At 35.9% G+C, this 21063-nt stretch overlaps 1 protein-coding gene across 2 annotated transcripts in view; it reads right to left on the reverse strand.

Moving 5' to 3' along the window:
- LOC126975356 (protein couch potato-like) overlaps window positions 1–21063 on the reverse strand; it is a 225011-nt gene that overhangs the window by 5983 nt on the left and 197965 nt on the right. Inside the window, exons 2-8 of one of the 2 annotated variants that reach the window (XM_050823208.1) lie at window positions 11553–11630; window positions 10445–10498; window positions 10015–10077; window positions 7011–7155; window positions 5676–5848; window positions 5051–5244; window positions 321–528 (exon numbers count right to left, since the gene is read on the reverse strand). In XM_050823208.1, coding sequence (XP_050679165.1) covers window positions 5703–5848; window positions 7011–7155; window positions 10015–10077; window positions 10445–10498; window positions 11553–11630 — 486 coding nt within the window. In that variant the 3' untranslated portion in view covers window positions 321–528; window positions 5051–5244; window positions 5676–5702. The remainder of the gene's footprint in view (window positions 1–320; window positions 529–5050; window positions 5245–5675; window positions 5849–7010; window positions 7156–10014; window positions 10078–10444; window positions 10499–11552; window positions 11631–21063) is intronic. The other variant, XM_050823209.1, reaches the window with a different exon arrangement.

The raw sequence follows: 21063 nt of genomic DNA on the forward strand, positions 1-21063 counted from the left end.
TTTAAACCAGATATTTTTCCGTACCTCCAATAAGAAAAAGGAACCCTTTTGTTATTAATAATTAATAAAAGCGTACCTTCTACTACCTATTTTGTCTTTGCTTATTCATCTTTACGCAATTCTTGATATGATTCAGACTCGCCCTTTTTCTAACCCCACTTTTTTTTTACAAAATACAAACTATTATTTGCTTCGGAGAAAACTAGTTTTCAACAGCTGAAAACTTTTCAAAATCGAAACAAGAGATATTGTCAGAGTCGATATTGGCGTTAATTGGATCAAAGATTCCGTTAGTATTATAGTAAAGTGCGCGTGCATACTTCATGTGCGAGAATCCAGCCGTTGTGTGCCATTTTTTGCCTCGCGTATTCGAGATGGATGGGCCCCTCAGAGCTAAGTAGCAGAGCGCCCTGAAGTCTCGCCATGGCGGCGGCGGCGTCTGCCGAGCTAACGTACTCGACGAACGCGACTGGCCCGCTCACACCGCCCGCGCCAGTGAGCAGCCGCAGCCGTGAGAACCCCGCACAGCTGTCATTATTACACACGTGCCCGCAATCGTATCGCCTCGTAAGTATCATGTTGATGTGTACTAATTCCGACTTCCGTCTCTCACACTCAACACAACAAGCTGATTTGCAACATTGAAATCATCCCATATCATTCATTGTTAATATATGCTTAATGCTGAATAAACCCTCCATCAACCGAACGCTTAAAATGTATCTTTACGAAGCTTAACAATCACAACACCATAAGTTTAGCTCTATAATGGCGATATTAAATGAAAACACGGGTAGAGATATCTAACTTTAATCGTAAAAAATAATTCTAAAATTTTAATTAAATAATTGTAATTTTGAAACTTTCAATCAACAAAATATATATTTAGGAAACAAATTTTAATCACCCTTACGTGGTCTCATAGTATGGCACGAAGTAGGTGTATGCGGCTACGCTAGCGCGCGGCCACTAGATTTCTTACAGGATGTACCGACATTATATCATGGAAAATTAATTTATTTAGGTGAATATTTATTTATGATTACGGTTCAGTATTTCTACCCGTGTGTTTATTCAATGTTACCATTGTAGCGGATCGCTGTGGACCGACTGCCAAACATCAATTATTTGCAAAAAAAGTACGTACTTAATGACTACCGTCATTTTTTAACGAACTTCAAAAGGGAGGAGGGTCTTAATACAATCTGTATTTTTATTAGTCTGGTGTGTATGAAAATCCCATTTTCAGCCTATTTTCAACTTATACATTTAGACTTCCATGCCCTAATAACGGAAATGGGATGCGTCTAATATATCCCAATAGTAAGCTGAAATTTTGACAAAGTGTATATTAATATTACCACTTAAACACACTATGCAATTACAAAATATGTACTTATTTAAAAATATCTTTGTATATCTTTGTCCACGGCTACGGAACCCTTCGTATGGGAAACCAACATGTACACATTAATAGGGTGGTCATTCGATAACAATATTATTATGTATTGGGTGGCAACACCTCTAAGGAAGAAAATATGGGGAATAATTTAGGGAAAAATGGGGATTTTAATTATTAGTTATCTAGTTTAAAAAATATTTTTTTCATTAAATTTAATTCATACAAATATTTGATGTTTCCGACGAGTTACATTGAGAATTTGGTCTTAGATAATTAATTATACGCCTAGATAGTTGCTAATAGACATCCGATGAAAACAGGCCAAGTTTATTACTTGAGTGTTCGTGACAAGGACGTCTTACACTCGCGAGTTGTATGTCACTTTCTGTTAATATGCGTGGATTGCTCAAAATAGAGGTTAACCGTCAACCTCTATTTTTTTTTCGTTGTATTCACAGCTGTCATAGTCTATCTAGACGTATAAATGATCTTATCTTATGGTATGTGTTGTGATTGCTTCCTTGTTTCGGTGCAAACTGTGTGTCACTCAGTGATAATCGGTGCTTTGTATCAAATTGTGTGTATTATATGTAATTTTGTTTCATGCTGAGGTGATACGGGTGCAGGCTTAAAATCACGCACAAACTAATACTCATGACCAAGCATTCAGTTTGTGCGTGGCATAAATTGGATTCCATTTTTAAATTAGTGATCGGTTGTGTCATGCACTGTGAAATTACACATATACAATATTATATCACAATTATTATACTTATTCAGTTAATAATCCATGCAGACAACATTGAAATACTTGGAAGTCAACTGGAAATGATCAAATCAAATCAAAATCACTTTATGTATTTAAATCAAGGAAAATAAAACTTATGAAAATCAAATTTTTTATTTTTAACATTTACCTACAACTAGGTTCGGAAGATGAATTTAAATAATTTAAGTATTTTGACTTTTGTCATTAATCTAAAAATGTTATTTAAAAAAAATTGTGCGGTGAAGGTTGCAATAACTGAAATTACTTTCTAAATGATACCACATTTTGGCTATAGGTATAGAGACCGCCCTCCGCAATATATATAAATAAATTTTATTAAAACGACCTTTTTATTAAAAAAAAAGGCCCCGCTGAGTTTCTTGCAGCCGTTCGCTCTTCTGAGATATATCTCTTCGCTAGCTTCACTAGCTGACCCGGCAAATATTGTTTTGCCATATAAATTGTATTGATCTTTTGCTTGCTAGTTGATAAGAGATGGCGCTAGTTGTATTCATTAGTAACAATCACACTTCTTTTATATTTTGTATAATTCACACTATAGTTTTATAAATTATAGCCTATTTGTTACTCTGGTGTGTAAGCTATATTATTGTAGTTTCATCAAAATCTAATCAGTAGATTTTGCGTTAAAGAAGTTCAAACATACATCCAGACATACAAAACTTTCACATTTATAATATTAGTAGGATTTTAACTCCATGAATGAGATGATAATATAAAAACAAAGTTTAATGTCAGTTATGAATATACGTTATTATCAAAACACGATATAGTACCTAAATGATCAAAATATATTATTCCCTGAGATGAAATGCCCTTTTTCGGCGTCCGTATCTTGTTGAATTATAAATGTCGGCTAATTTAATCAAAATGATCGAAGATTCGCTTCACTACACACGATAATGTAGATATTATTCGATATTATTATCTCCAGGCGCAATAACAGAGCGAAATTATCGTCCCCGAATACATTAGTACGTGACATTACGTAATTATGATCATTTCCAACTGAGGCAATGTTTTATAATAAATTGTTTCAAGAGTAAGAAAACCTTATTTTTATAAAACTTCATTATCTACGCGGAACACCTGACTACATACCACTGGGGTTCGGGTAAAGTCGGTTGCAGTCGACTAATAGCCAAAACAAATGGTCGGATTTGGTTCGGCCGTACCATCGGACAGTCCAGTGGGTGCCTCGATTCAATTGGTCCGGCGTCGCACTCGGTATGGTCCAGAAGGTAATAATAATAATTTTTTTCGATGGACAATGCATAATATCATGGAATAAGGTCACTCCACAACGCGTCCTATGGTTCGGCGTACCAAATCCGATCATGTGTATAAGCTTTAACGCTTATTAACGGGAGCGCGATCAGTCAGAGTAAAATTTACGAGAGCAAATCATACTAAAATATAATTACACGAAATGTTGGTACTTTATGAATATTAAACAAAAAATAGACATATTTCGTAGGGTTCACATTACGAAATAAACTGTTTCTTGCCTTTACGAAGGTTTCACTCCTCTCGTGTTCTTTTGAACAATAAGGTTTTCTACTCTTCTAATAATATTTGAATATATCACGATATTTCTTCACAGTTATAAAAGTAACTTTGACCCAAACATGGTACTTCATATTACATCTACAGCTTCAACGGTACAGGCAATCGGGCCATTCCAATTTTCATTCTATGTCTCAAGATGACCGGCGCATGTGATGTGACCGTGGTTTTATCATTCAGGTCTTAAGTTGCGTCCACGCTAGACGAACGGGTACAAATTCGTGTAGCATAAATGGACTTACGCGACAGTTGCGCTCCGCCAATTGTAAGTTTTTTTACGAACACAAAGGAAAGTCCTGTGCGTTCGTAGTAGGCTCGTGGAATCGATTAGCTGTCACTAGAGCGAGGGAGGGACGAGTCGAGCAGGACGTTCAGCTGATGGTAATTGATACGCCTTGCCCATTACAATACAGTGCCACTCAGGATTCTTGAAAAACCCAAAAATTCTGAGCGGCACTACAACTGCGCTCGACACCTTGAGACATAAGATGTTAAGTCTCATTTGCCCAGTAATTTCACTAGCTACGGTGCCCTTCAGTCCAAAACAAAGTAATGTTCAGACATTACTGCTTCGCGGCAGAAATAGGCTCCGTTGTGGTATCCATAATCTAGCCGGCATCCTGTGCAAAGGAGCCTCCCACTGGTAAACTGATAAGTCTATCTAATTCAGGTTTTTTTATTGACTTGGGGTAATATTATAGCTGGACTAGCATCCGCGATACAAAAAAGGTCCATGCTTGCAAAAAGCAGCGAGTACACTACGGAAAACTATGTTCGTTTGTTCTAGGTCCTTAACGACGACTGAAGCTTGTTCAGAGCGGCTCCGCTCCTATTCTGCTCCTCTAGTGTAGGCGCAGCTTTAGGCTGCCCTGTTATGCATCACCGTTTAGATCTTATTGTCACTGTTATGGGCAGATGATGCCGCTGAACACCCTAACGGCGAGATGGTTGAGAGTTCTAATCATCAGTTGGTAAGAAATTAACACCGCTCATTCTATCCTGCAACACCAGAGGGAACACTGCCAGCCTCTAATCAATATCTTTGTTTCTGGAAGTAAGAAGCAACACGAGCAGATGATCCACCTGATGTTAAGCTGCATCATTTGCTCTTAACAGTGCCCATGTCATCGGACCTAAGGTTCGGCATAATGCGCCCGTCACCCTGAGGCTTAAAATGAAATATCTCGTGTGAGTATAATCACACCGACTCCTACACCGTTCAAACGTGAATACAACAGTACACTATTGCTTTGGGACAAAAATTTACACGTCTATTGCCACAAATAACATACCTGCTGAATATTTCCTTGAGCTCATGCTCAGATACGAACTGGCCGAGGTTAGCGACGAAGAGGGTAGAACAAGGCGGGTGGGGGGTATGCGGGTGCCCCGGGTGGGAGGGGGGAGGCGCATGGGCCCCAACAGCAGCGCCAGGCGAGCCCAGGGCCGGCGCGGGCAGGACACACGCGCCCAACGTCAGGGGGCTCTGGCGACAACACAACCATCTCGATCAATGGCACTACTTTATACACAATATTTAGTTTTGCTATAATGGTTGATTATTATCATCATCATCAGCCGGAAGACGTCCAGTGCTGCACAAAGGCCTCCCCCAAAGATTTATGACGATCGGTCCTGCGCTGCCCTCATCCGACGTATTCCGGCGATCTTGACCAGAACGTCGGTCTATCTTGTAGGGGGCTTACCAACACTTCGTCTTCCGGTCTGTAATGGTTGACTAATTAGTGAAAATAAGATACAACTACAGTACCTGCCTAAAGGATAAATTTTAACCCTAAGTTGGTAACAATTTGTTTAATGTATCTCAGGCGCCAGTGACCAACCAAATTATTAAGCCTATAAAATCAGTTTTTCGACATTAGCGTAGGCTTATCAATTATAGGTAGCAATACTTACGTGGTGTGGCCTGTCGGCCCCAGCTAGTCAGAGATAAGAACGCACAGGAGCCATCTGCGGGTGGATGGCAGGATGGACCAGCCCATGCGACAGGGTTTGCAGCTCTCCTCCGTAAGCCAAAGGGTGATGCCACAACTCAGCACCACCACCAGGGAAGAATGGACTGGCTAAGTCTGCATACATTTATTTTCTTATCAATTCTGAGAAGTCTAGGAGTTTCGAAAAATTAAAAGTTCTGTAGGAAATATTTGAAAAAAACGTACAAATAGCTAAAATAACAGTTAATTTCGAAGGTTCATTTAAATTTCGGCTCATTTCGATGTAAGACAAAGATATGTAGCAAATAATAGTTGAGCTAGATATTATATACATGCTAATATAACATTTACTGATTACATAAAACGACGATATTAATCTTTTTAGAATAACATTGTTTATAATGTTTGATAAATATTCCAGCAAAGATATCACAGAAGTAGAGAACCGGACAGGTCGATTGATAGGAAAATAGCTTCGCGGAGCCAGGCTTTGCGTGGTACGGTGTAAGCGATTACAAATACTTGCCCAAAACTGCGCTCACTCGACAGTTCGACACTTAACAATGAGTTCCTTATTGGAAAAACAAAAACTTTGAACAAGTGCATGTTATCAGGTAAGAAGTGACTGTGAATGTAGAAGGGGAAAAAGTTTTTGTTTGTCCATAAGAAAACAGACTCTTGAATATACCACTAACACAATATACTGCCACAATTGCTGAGCAACACTTCGAACGAGAAAAAAACAACCCTGTTCAAGGTTTTTGTTATTTACTATAAAATATGTTTTGATTTGTGCCGTGACAATAGAGGCAATATAAATGCATGGATGGTAACAGCTCTAAAGATGGATTCTCTTCCGGAATGGGGCAATCAGTCGCGTGTAAATTATTTTCGAGAGGCCGTATACAAATGGCTCGAGTATACCGTATGGAGGATGTTATGGTTAGGTCGAAAATTCAGAGGTTATGACTACTCGATTGGTCTCGTGGATTTAATTGAAAGAGAGCGTATGTAAGTAGTCTAGCTTGAAGAGGGCGATAACCTCTGGCCATCTGTCCGTCGAACTATGTGCCCTGCCCACTGCCACTTCAGTTTCGCAATCATTGACAGTGACTTCTTCTCTAATTCTCCTACGGATCTCCTCATTTCAGATTCGATCTCCATTGCGCTCTGAGCGACACATAGCTTCCTTATAAAACAAATGAAGTGGTGCGGTGATTGTTGGTCCATGTTTAGAGCTGCGGTGAGTGGGAGACAGCAGGGTAGGTCGAGTGAGCGCGGGGCGGTGTGTACTTACGTCCAGTGAGAGGGTGCATCAATGCGGGGTGTGCAGCTGGCGCGGCCGTGGCAACTGCCGGCTTCGGCTTGCTGACCTTCGTGTTGCTTTTAGCGAACTCCAGCCGAATGGTTTGCGGCATGTCGGGGTCGAATCGGACGCCCTGCTGTGAACAGCCGCGAGCGGTGCGGCGCTCCGATATAATGACGATGGAACTGTCACTTGCCGTGCACCCCGAGTGGATATACTTCCACAAGGGCGGCAGTTATTACGCGTCTACTCATCAGTATATTAACAAAACTATCAATTACAAGCATTCTCTCTTAATAATGCCAGTATCTTAGTAAAATAGTTTTCATAATGATTATAGCGAGTGAATTTATGATTTACAGATATTACATATGTAAATTGGAATAGTTCAATAAAGTTAATTTTCCCAATAAGCAATGTTAAAATTGGTTCATAATTACATTCGTTTTAATCATTAAAAAATATTTTATCACTTTCAATATACTACTGCAATGGATCTTTTGGTCTTGGAATATTCAATTGAGAGTCTTATATATTGTGAATAGCATCTGAAATGATAGTTGTTTGGAAAGTTGGAAGGACCTTGCGCCTGCTTTAGTGTCCAACACAGTGCTCTGGGGTGGTACATCAAAACCTGTTAATCAGTGGCATGCAGTTTATATACACCGTCATTAAAACACGCACCGAAATCAGGCTCTGTGGACAAAACTCGACCAAACTTCGTCTATTCGGTACTGTGTGTGCATGGATTTAGCATAACTTACGAATCGGTTACTTTAGACGGGAAAATGTTAATCAAAGTCTACTATGAAAATTAACTATTGTGCTGTTTGGCTTGTGTTGAGGCGTGTGATGAGAAGAGGTTTTAGTAACACCGTGCTTTTGTCTCGTATTAGTATTTACAAGGAGCTAGTCTGCTGGTGTTTTGTATGTCTCAACTTATTTTGTACGTGAATTATTTTGTGTTTTAAGCAACGTCATATGCGTTCGGTTAATACAATTTAATTATTATTGTTATTTTCAAAGTGAAAACTTATTTAGGCACGTATTTTTGTGTGTATTGATTGAGACTTAACCGGCACAACCGGCTCAAGTCACCTCGAATCAACTTACGGCCATTCCAAATATACTATCTACAGATAGAGATAAATTACTACCTTCTACTGTCAATAATCTGAAGCTGTCCCAATATAGCCGTAAAGTCATTCTAGTCGCCTTATATTGGGACGCGTGAATTGCAATTTCCATACAAACTTTATATCGCTGGTAATCTATACGTCGTCCCATTGACAGACTGCGTATACGGATAAGGTGAGTTAGCGTCGATAAGTTTATTGGGACAGAAAAGTCAACAAAAGTTACGATTTTTATCTCAAGTAAGAGATAAACTGAATATTGGGAATGGCCGTTAGGGAGCACGATCAGACAGAGTAGAACTTACCAGAGTAAATATAAGTTATATATACGGTAATAGTTATTTATGCAACTGTTGTGTAATAAGGGGTATTAAAACACTCATGTGATAATAGTATCACATACATAGTACATAGTGTTTTAATACCTAATTATCAACAGTTGCATACAAGACTTTATCTACACCCAGAATATGAATCCTCTAAAATATTCTGAAATAGTTAGCTTACTGATAACATTAAAACAGCCAGCCCTAGTAGTAACCTAATATCATCCCTTACTGATTATATACAAATAAACTAAGTATTAATGAAAGAATTATTAATTTTAGTAGTAATTAACATTTTGTATAGTGCAATTATTAAAATTCACTTGAATATTATGTTATTTTGCAGCGTTTAAAATATCCGGCGGTGTGCTGTCAAAACTTGAATCGCTAATTTGTTCAAGAAAAATGGCGGGGTTTCGAATAACCACCTTTTTTGTTAGTGTTCTGGTAGTGTGGAACGCGCGTAAACGAAAATGTTCTTTTTTTGAAATTCATACAGATACCACGCATCGAGCAATAAGAATGTGGCTGTTTGTTGAAACTCTTTGTGCATGAAGGAATCGAAAAAAAAAACCAAGGAGTGTTGTTATGAAATTCAGTACAACATTACAACACTCGATTGGATGATGTAATGGTTATTACGACATTGGGTGTTTTAATGTTAGTAATAAGCTAACTGTTTCAGGATCTTTAATAGAGGATTTAAAGCATGGGTGTAGATAAATATTATTATACTTTATGATATAACAACAAAAATAGTTGCATTTCCTTTTATTGACCTCGCTTTGTTGAAGTTTTCACTTTTCTCGAGTGGTCTTGAGCGTTTTTTATTTACGGAAATAAATAACGCGACGAGCAGGATAAGTACCTAATGTTAAGCAGTATCATAATATGCCCAAGAGTGTCAATATTAATCAGAATCAATCATATCAAACTGCGCCCGTCACCCTCTGAGTTAGGCTAGAATATCTCCTATACCTGAAATTACACTGACAACCACACACTTCAAACTGTTACTTCAAATGTAGATATAGGAAGGTGGTTATTTTAACTACAATAACAATATACCTATTTGCACCATATTATCGAAAGTTATGTACTCTGTGACACTACACTGTCTCTTAACACATTTTTCGCTGTATTCCGTTATGGTAAGTACATGTTTTCCTACTACCTAAGTTTTCCCAACCCACGTTAATGAGATCGAGATTGATTCGTTAGTTAAAATTGAGACGTACGCAATGGAAGGCTGATTAACATTACGAATTTTGTCTCCAAAGAGGAGTTTTTTCTTAAAATTACATAGATTGATGTTTTAACTGATGGTACCGTTACCAATGCTCTAAATAAATAAAAAAATTAAAATAGATCAATCTCAACTTTCGCTCAAGAAACATTAACTCAAGATCGTGTAACCCACTCTTAGTAACAAAGGCTGGCCATACAATATAAATAGTATTATGAATATATCAATTCGTTTTCACTTTTCAATGCTGTTACGTATGATTTAGCTTTAATAATATCACAACCAACCTGAAGATCTTGTTTAGCAGCTTCAGCTCCCGCACGAGTATGGAACGTCACAAACCCCACAGGCTGAAACATAATTAACTGTTAAAATATCTTATAAATAGTATATTTAGGGTCCCGTAGCCAAATAGCAAAAAACGGAACCCGTATAGATTCGTCATGTCTGTCTGTCTGTCTGTGTATGTCAAAGCCACTTTTTTCTAAAACCATAAGAACTTTGAAGGCCGGCAACGCTCCTGGGATTCCTCTGGTGTTGCAAGAGATTGTGGGCGGCGGTGACCGTACGCTCGTTTGTCCTCGTATACCATAAAAAATAACTATACTGTTGAAACTTAGAAACGTTGAAAGTAAATGTATTCTATGAAGTCGCGATTAAAAGCTAGTATGATACATAAAAGTTGTCTATTGTCGTTATAATAATAGAGTTACGTACCGACGCCGTCTTTCCATTTTTGCTCGTCACCTTCAATAAAGAACCTTCGTAGCCCTGTAAAAGGTAAACACATTAGAATATTATACACAAAACACCAATAAAGATCGATTACAATTTCGTTAAGTAAATTTCAGTTCCGACGGAAGACATGAATCTGATCAAAAATGGTTCCGGCCCGTACCATGCGCGTTTCGTACGTTTTTTGATCACGCGATACAAATCCCTATTTAGTTTAGGCAGTACGAAGGTTGCGGCGACATCCGTGCCAGCCGGCGATGTAATCCGTTGTTATCGGTGGACTCGATCGATTCAATCCGAATATTACGTAGGTACGGGGGCACCACATTCGATATTTACGACGCAGTAATCCGTAACTATCGAATGTCGAGACGTGACACTCTTATCATACCGTTTTGCTCCACTACCGAAATATTCTGACACTTATAAACAGGATTTGACTTGGCTTCGTAGCTCAAGAATATATAATATTTCAATACGCGAATATCGGAGTTATTTGGGAATATTTTCACTACATTGCTCGTATTGAAAATAGATTTTATAACATATTGAATAGACTGGTGTCAAAATTTTATAGATATTAAAACTCGACAGGGTAGGCATCTTATTATTATATAGATTTCAAATTATACAATCTCATTTCTGACCAAAATATATTGCAAATTATGCACAATCAAAATTATATATATATATATATATATATATATATAAAAAATAAAATAAAATAATAATATATATATATATATAAAAAAATCAATGGCTACATATATTTGTCATGGTTCCACGTACCTTATATATAATAATTCATAAATGTATATTAAGAACCATTATATAATATATTTTCGTAACAATTATTGTAAAAATTATATTATTAATTTATATTTAAGTACATTTGTAATGTAATTTCTGCCATAGATTTATGTATATATTTTTTATCAGTTACACATTAAAACTTCTCCAAAATTATTTGTTTAAAGACTGACAATACAGTATTTATCAGTATGAGGAATAGTTGAAAGCCGCTTACGGCGTGTACGTAAGTAATTTATTCAACTTCATCGTTTGAACTAAAGTTGGCTTGGAAACTTACTTCATATGCCCGAAACAGCAGATAGAGTTCCCGAGGCTTGGCGTCCATAGGCAATCCGCTCACGAACAAAGTCCGCACCTGTAACCAAACAAGTTCACATTAAACTTTCATATTACACAATACTTTACTACGATGACATACAAATTAGGCGGGCGCAGGGCGCGTTGGTTAAAGTAAAGTATGTATTTGGTTTGTGTGCATGATGAAATAAAATGAATACTATTTTTTTAATGTAAATAAGGGACGAGACGAGCAGGACGTTCAGCCGATGGTAATTGATACGTTGCACACATTACAATGCAGTGCCGCTCAGGATTCTTGAAAAACCCAAAACTTCTGAGCGGCACTACAATTGCGCTCGTCACCTTGAGACATAAGATGTTAAGTCTCATTTTTCCAGTAATTTCACTAGCTACGGCGCTCTTCAGACAGAGATGTTTACACATTACTACTTGGTACCCATAATCTAGCCAGCTTTCTGTCCAAACGAGCCTCCCACTGGTTTTAACAGTACTACCCGGGAGACTCTGTTCAAATTAAATTTCAGATATTCTGATTCACACACACAGAGAAATTGATTTATATACGTTTACAACAAGATTTCAGAAACTGTTCAAAAGAACTACTACGAAATTCAAAAGAGTTGTTAAAAAACGTTTGTGTGATAAAGGCTACTAAAACATAATTCAGTTATAATGCCACGTAATATAACTGATATTGCCATTCCGTTAAATACCCAAATGTTCAAAACAGTTATAATCTAGTCCCAGGCTGCCTCAACGATTTGATTATCTTCAGTAGTTTAGTTAAAGGCCTACTGCAGAGCCAAATTTTTTATTACAACATATTATAGTATTAACTTTTATTAAATAATCAGTACCTAGACGACCGAGCCTTGCTCGGAGTTTTAAAAAGGTACAAAACTTCAAAAAGAAAAACTAATAGGACATCTGATTCGAAAGCAATAGACCCGGGTTCGTTTGCTTTCCGGATCCCCCTATGTCCCATCTGAGCTATTATAGTCCTTTATATAGTGGCGCAATCTCATGTTATTGTAGCAGTTTCTCATTAAAACACGGATGAAACACATATATTTGACTATTTTGAAACAACATCTCTGTTTATATTAAAAACTATTTGATTTATTATTTTATTGACGTCTTATCAACTAGATATAACCACAAAATAATAAAGAACTCAAGAATATTTGTCGAAATTAATCAGTAAATAAACATGATAACTGCAGGCTAAGTAAATTGAAAACATATGCGCAAAATATTCGGGTGTAGTGTGAAGCGTATAGTATTCAGCTTTATCTGAATAGGCAAAAAAGGGTTATTTATGTGCCCATCCATTTCTCTTAAGGGATCAATTGGGTTTATCAAATTAAATCAAGATAATTTCGCGTATAAACCCAAACGCGGGCAGAACTAAAACATTTGAGTAAATAAAATATGGGATATACTTGATTATAGTTTACCAAGTGAGTAGTATTTTGCTCGTAGGCTCACATAGCTATAGTTATCTTATAGTATCTGTATACAATTTAATCAAATTGAAGTGTCTACGTATAAGAAGTATATTTGATACTTGTTTCAGATTTACCAGTGGGAGGCTCCATTGTACAGGATGCTGGCTAAGTTATGGGTACCACAACACACCTATTTATGCCGTGATGTGTAAGCATTGTTGTGTTTCGGTCTGAAGGGCGTCGTAGCTAGTGAAATTACTGAGCAAATGAAAATTAACATCTTATGTCTCAAGGTGACGAGTGCAATTGTAGTGCCGCTCAGAATTTTTAAGTTTTTCAAGAATCCTGAGCGGCACTGCAATATAATGGGCAGGGCGTATCTATCAACATCAGATTCGAAAACCGAAAACATTCAACCTATTGTGCCGCCGCTTATGTGTCATGTCAATGTCAAACCCTTCAAAACAATACACAGAAGTAGAAGTGCACCGCTATTCCGCGGTAGTAATTACTATCGCGGGAATACTGCCCCGGATGAACACTGCACATACAGTTACCTTTATTTTGTGAATATTTTTTTATGACAATAAGGGACGAGACGAGCAGAACGTTCAGCTGATGGTAATTGATACGCCCTGCCCATTAAACATTACAATGCAGTGCCGCTCGGGATTCTTAAATAACCCAAAAATTCTGAGCGGCACTACAACTGTCTGCACTCGTCACCTTGAGACATAAGATGTTAAGTCTCATTTGCCCAGAAATTTCACTAGATACGGCGTCCTTTAGACCAAAACACAATAATGCTTACGCATTACTGCTTCAAGGCTGAAAAAGGCGCTGTTGTCGTACCCATAATCTAGCCGGCATCCAGTGCAAAGGAGCCTCCCACTGGTTAATTATTAAAGTATCTCTAAGTATTACCGTAAACGCAAGCTCACGGATTTCTTTGGCGAATCCGTACCATTGTGAGCGCCTTATCGCATTAATTTGAGGCCATTTAATGAAATAAAACAGTGTTCGTAATGGCGGCGCGATTTGGCGCGTGTGGGTAATGGAGATTAATTGCTGGCAACACCGGCCGCGGCGGTAGAAGCCATCTTGTTGTGCATTTTATTAATGCGTCCGACTTTTACTTTTAGCGGTTATTACTGCCCTTATCATGGTCGAAGATATTCTCAAATCTAACTCATGTCCTTGTCTATTTATTATTCAAGAACATAAGGATAATTCGTACGATATTTTTTAAATAATTAATTACACGTCTTTTTTATTAGTGATTAAGAATTTAATTAAGTACATGCCTTAGCAAAATTTAAAATATTATAATAATATTGTCACTATGTTTATTTAATACTTCATAGTGTCAGTATTTTACCTACAATAAATTATTTTAATATACCTTACTCTAATAGTAGCTTTTATTATTGGATACCGATAACCAATAAATTTTGTTTCATTTGTATTTTTGTGTACTTTTTTCGCCTTATGTTTAATTGTATATAAAATCGTTATATTTTGTATTATATTCACTTCTACTTTGTTTATATTTTAGTGGAAACTTTATTGGTTTGTGTAATATAAATTATGTGTTACAATGTGTATATAACTTAAGTACATGTTTTCCAATAAATAAATAAATAAATGAGAAGTACAAGTGTATCGTTACTTGCGGCGGTAATCACACATCTGATGGTTTGTTATCACCGCCGCTCATACTATCTTGCATCACCAGAGGAATGACATAAGAAAATTTGCGGAAAGTACTCAAACGACAACAACTAACTGAATGGCAAACCATGTAGGTTACTAATAATAGTTCCATGGGCACATTGCAGTAAGGTACAAAACTAACCGATAATCACAATAAAAATAAAAAAATATTAATTTTCTTTACGTAAGTAAAAGAGACGTATAGACGAAAACGAAAAATGCCACACTGCTAAAGGGCCAATAACTTCATAAATGATGCTCAGATTGCCACGAGACTTAGACCAATGTATAGAGGGGAAAAAAACTAACTCATCAATATAAAAAAACGCATTTTAGATATTTTCGTGCTTTAGTACTTCTGCCTTTCCAGTGACGATATCATACTATCAATATAAATACTATTTTGTTAATAAGTATGTTTACATATGCAAAACGGTAGGTACGTAGACCGTATTACTATTTAGTGTAACGCCCTACGAACGGCGAACGGGAACAAATGAGAATATCCTTTTAATTTTTATATTTGTTCAAGTGACGGCACTCTCGGGCACCGCAAAGGTTCGCTCTCATATATATTTTTATAGCTTCCGTCTCCGGTCAGTGAATGTGGCTTTTATGTCGGATATTTTCCACTCGGTCGAACGGGAATCCACGTACCACGGATGTGTTACGTATAATATATTATGGCATTCTAAACCTTATAGTATAGTGGGAGTTTATTATAGAATATTTTATATAAAGTGTCACAACAGAAGTGATAACATAAAACTAATCTAAGTTGAACTATTTAATACTGAAATTGTTTAACTTGAGAAAAGCTTAGGTTATTACTAAAATTTTATGTATATTAATATGAAAATGTAAGAAAAGGTTATTATATTACACGTATGCGTGAGAGAAAGGGAAACCCGAGACTGGCGCCGTAACGCGTTACGTTACGAATCGGTTTACCCGCCCATAACAAGTTATTACTTTAAAAATATACAATCCAAACTATAAGCACTCATTAAATGTTAGTTGCAGTTCATAAGATATATGATTTCAAAGTTTTCCTTTTAATATTTTTTTTTAGAAAGCTGCCATGATATTGTCATCAGGGCATGTACATAACAAAGTGTCAACTTCGTATTCAACAACGTATATTCAGGTTAATTTTCTTCTATAGCATCGTTGTGGTTTGAAAGTCGACGAAACGAAAAAGCGACATTTAAACAGACAGACACATAAATTTATAAGATTTAACGTTGGAGAAAATGAGATTGGAAGCATTATACATTGTTTCGGTACCAGCCGATCATAGTTGAATAAGAGATGTTTGTTTCTGAGTCATGGATATTAATAAGCATTTATATATGTTTAATTAAGTATATTGTAATAAATGTATCTATATAGTTAGTTCTACCTCCATTATTATTAATTATAATATACTAATATATTTTGATAACTCACACTTTACTTAACAAATAAATTTTTCATTTTAAGCATTAACGGCCTCACAAAGAATTCTGGTATAAAGTTAAACCTGAGAATAAACCAAAAATATGCAAAATGTTGACTATATCGCTGACAACACTGTCAAAACAATGATAATTCAAGCTGTCCGAATGTCAAGCAGCCTTGCAAATGAACACGAGAATAATTAAACGTCCGAATAAACCAATCGTAAGCAAAATGTCTATTATAATAAACATCTTGCATATTCTCGGTTTTATTCTTAGGTATAACTCCATACCACGATTATTTGTAAGGCCGTAACATTTTATCGTTACTCTGTCCAAACCAAGTAATGTAACACGAGAATGTTTCTACGAGTTATTTTAGCAAACGACGCCATCAAACTCTGTAACATTCTATTATAAATCACAGAAAGGAACCAGTGTCCGGTCACTTTGAAAATGCGTCCTCCACGTAAAGCATTTTACACTTGGCTGCGTTCAAATCCCAGCGCTCCGCTATCGAATTATGCTTCATACTCGCTTGGAAAAGTGAAAAATTCTAGAACAAACAATAGAAGTTTGTCTGAAAACTTATAATCAATATACCGTTATGTGCTGTTCGTGTATTACAAGAATTGAAACTTCTTCACAATCGTATATGATACCAAGGCTGATCATAAGTTCTGTCACAAATAAAAATCAATTTACTTTTTTTATGAAGTCTTTTAGGCTTAAAAATAAAACCTATTTGTATTTATTTTAGTATTTTGGACGACCCCTATAGACCATGACCTATGACCTTGCCTACTGAGCTAGAGGTCCCGGGTTCGAGTCCCGGTAGGTGCAATCATTTATATGATGAATATGAATGTTTATTTCCCGAGTCATGGATGTTTAAGTAAGTATATTGTATTAAATAAATCGTTGTCTTATACCCATAACACAGGGCTAAGCTTAATTTGGGGCAAAATAATTTGTGTATGTCTGTGTCAGTATTATTATTATTTATTAAAGTCTCAGGACAAATCAAAAAGAAAAGGCAATGTTTGGGGACCGCCGATAGAAGTGAGACTTAAGTAACTTGTTAATTGTATCGTTGAGCTATTAAATTATAATTTTTGATTCTTAAATATAGAGAGATATACACTTTGTATATTAATGTGTATAAGAATAGTGCACGGAGGTTCAAATTATACATATGGCTCATATTACATACAAATTTTAAGTTATAATTGGTCGCTGATATGTACCTATATACAATTTGAACAGAGAAGCATTCAGTCCCGCCATTTTGTCAAAAGTATATCAAATAACTATAATATAATCTACTTGTTGTTCAATACGTCAACTGGTACAGATACTAATTCACGTATTGATATACCTAATAGAATGAGAGTCTTAAACAATAATTAATATCAATGCTAACATAATAACAGTATTCAGCACTAAAAATCTGTAAAACAAATAATATTTAATACAATAAAAACACGAATACGTTTCGCATGTTATCATATATTTTGTTTGCAACGATTTTTCCAATGAAAACATTTCCAAACAGTTCCATATTTTATAAAATCCAACGGCATTCAATAACGTGCTGAATAAATGTAAATAAATGAAAAAAGTGTAAAAGTGCACGAGCGATGGGCCATGCGTCCAACCGGAATTATCGTAGCGGACGTAGCCTGAACCGCCTACGGCAAATATATCATGCGTGTATTTTATATCACAATTTGCAATCAAGAAATTGTTTTGAATTGATTTTGAAAACGACGTGGAGAATATAGTTTTTTTTGTGGAAAAAGAGGACAAACGAGCGTACGGGTCACCTCGTGTTAAGTGATCGCGCCTCAACGCCGCCCACATTCTATTGCAACACCAGAGGAATCACAGGAGCGTTTCCAGCCTTTAAGGAAGGTGTACACGTATAGCTCATAAAGTCTTACATCTTATACTGTATTAAGCATTTGACGTGAATAAAGTGTTTATATTCGCTCCAGATTTGGTAAAACCACAAAAGTGATGATAACTAAGGGATAACTATAGTTTTTATCAACAATTCTCTATTTTTCAAGATTTATGAGAAAAACTGACGGGACTAGTAAAAGACTGATGGATAAATGCCATCCAATACGCCCTGGCCGGTACAACGCAGTGCTACTCTGGAGTCTTAATTCAATCCAATATTATATTCATAACGACATAAGACGTTAAATCTCATTACGCCAGTCATTAAACTAGCTACGACACCGTGATGATTGCACATTACATCTTCACGCCTAGCCGGTACACTGAGCAAAGAAGCCACCCACTGCTAAAGTATACGAATCAATAGCTAAAGAAACAAAGAAATAGTGAGTGATGACTGTAAGTCATTGCGCCCGGTGACGGAGCATGCGTCATTCAATTGTTACTTAGAAATACTTTTTGACTTGAAGAAACTACGACACTTGTTTATGTTTCAATCGTTTGCTTTCGTCGAGATCTATGCATTACACAAATAAAAACTGGGATGTCATAATTATAGATGCATAAAGGATAATAAAATCCCCGCCCGCGAGTTCGTCCGCGTAGGTAAAGTGTTTTTAAAAATAAAAAGCAAGTTTGGAGTTAAAGGTTATCTCATGTCGAATTCCAGTTCCGGTTCCCGTTCCCAGCATAAAATTATATGAATCTTATTTCGAGGAAGATTGCTATGGCAAACAAAACCTACTATAGGTATAGTTAAAGCTTATCGATGAGAATTTGCGGGCGGGAACCATGGATTTTTCCGGGATAAAATGTAGCCTATCAAAATCGGTCCAGTTGCTCCTGCGTTAAAGCGTAAGAAACAAACTTACATTCACATTTATAATATTAGTCGGGATTCAATGACATAGTAACAAGCCAACATAAATAAAAAATCAGACAAGTATATAGTCTTTATTATATCATCAATTAACCGATTTATAACGTAAATAATAACAGCCAAATTACAAAAACTGTATAAATAATACGAAATGTCCGGTTCATATAACTTTATTGTATCGGAAAGCACAAATAATAATTGAAAACTCGATTGCCTGATACGCGAGGGTTAATCAAATGGAGCTCGGCCTGTCGTTCGTCTATTGACAGTTGTATCATTTACACGTGCACAAAAAGGGCTGTTACGAAAAAGCCCCGGACAAACTTCGATGGGGGACAAAGAGGAATTCAAATTAAATGTCATGTTACCTGAAACACGTTACAATTTAACGAAATGTTAACTTTTCATATACGTGGCGATTGATTAAACGCCAATGAATTAAAATATTGTGAATATTTATTGAAGTAGGAGTTACTTTGCGGAAAACCATAATTATCCAAATGTTTTGAGTTTTCTTTAGTGTTCATTCCGGCAATATTTCATTCTTTAAACAATTCGACACTTGTTTATTTAGATATACTTCTAATTGCTCTAACACATTCACGCGAAATCCTTTTTCACATGTATGTCCAATATTTTACATCTTCACCATTGTTACGTATCTCTTCCGGGGGTAATACGTCACAACAGCCGACCAATCAGAGCGCGTCATTTCATGGGACGAGGACGAATTAACACTAAAGAAAACTCAAAACATTTGGATAAAATATTGTGTGTGAAAAAATATTACTTACAAGATTGTTGTGTTTGTTATAACATAGATAGGCGTTTCTTTTTTCCTAGACTCAAAGTTTTATATCTGCATGTTTAATTTTTTACGAATATCACTGTATATTCTGTATTTATCATGTATTAGTTGTAGGTACATATTATTATTATTAATTTGCTGTGTTTGTATTATGTAAATAAGTGTATGCATGCGGATATGCTGCACGTCATATATGTGTGCGTATTGTACGGATGCCCGGTAAATTTTTATGATTAATAAAGATAGTTAACATTGCGCGTCGGGTTTGAGCGTCTGCCATAATAGTTTGTTTCATTTCACAACCCATAACGGGCTAACCTCCAAAAGAAGAAAAGATGTTTGAAAATAAAATAAATGAATTAAAAATCAAAACATTAAATAATACGCTAATGATTTTCATTGGCATTTCTATCAATAAAACAATCCCAGAGTAGATACAGTGATACTATATATTATTATTAGAAAAAAGGAACATGGAATAGACACAAAAATGATTATATTATTATGTATAGCAATGAAATCCATGTTGCGTAAATTATGACGTCAGCGATGCATGAGTAAATAATAATTTTATTCATAATATAATATCTGTTTTATTTGATTCAAATTGGCAACATCGATTTTAACAGAAGCACAATAATGCCCACTCAACAAACGATTGCTATGCAAATTTTATATAAACATCATTCCGAACTCATTCAATAGCTGCGCTATTAAACCAAATGATTATTATTATATCCAGTAAGCTATTTCGGATATAAATGTATTTACTGAATGTTTTAATTGAGACTATCAATTGTTTTGCATTAATTATATTAATTAAGATGTCACATTTCACACAAGCAACATGAATAAATAGCAGTTGACATTGATTCGTTCGCGAATTTTAAAAACCGAAGCCGACCGACAAAAATTACTACTTACACAGCATACAAAGTTTAGATACATATAAATCAACTTTTATTATGTTATTATTGTAAGTAGTTTTCTTTCTATCAGTTTATAAAATTTATGTGAAGGTAAACTTGTTTATAATTATATCTTATGTTTTGCTATGGAAGAGCGGGGCCTCCTACTACAGGCAACTCACGCTTTAAAGGAGACCCTGACACTAATATTATTATACAATTATTATTAACAATTTTTGACGCCCAACACTAGAATTGGTTTTGGATCTTTGAAATATCTTTCTACATATTCAAAGCTTCCCTAAATCATTTTTGAATTGTTAAATC

The sequence above is a fragment of the Leptidea sinapis genome, chromosome 35, assembly GCF_905404315.1.
Source record: "Leptidea sinapis chromosome 35, ilLepSina1.1, whole genome shotgun sequence".
Classification (NCBI taxonomy): domain Eukaryota; kingdom Metazoa; phylum Arthropoda; class Insecta; order Lepidoptera; family Pieridae; genus Leptidea; species Leptidea sinapis.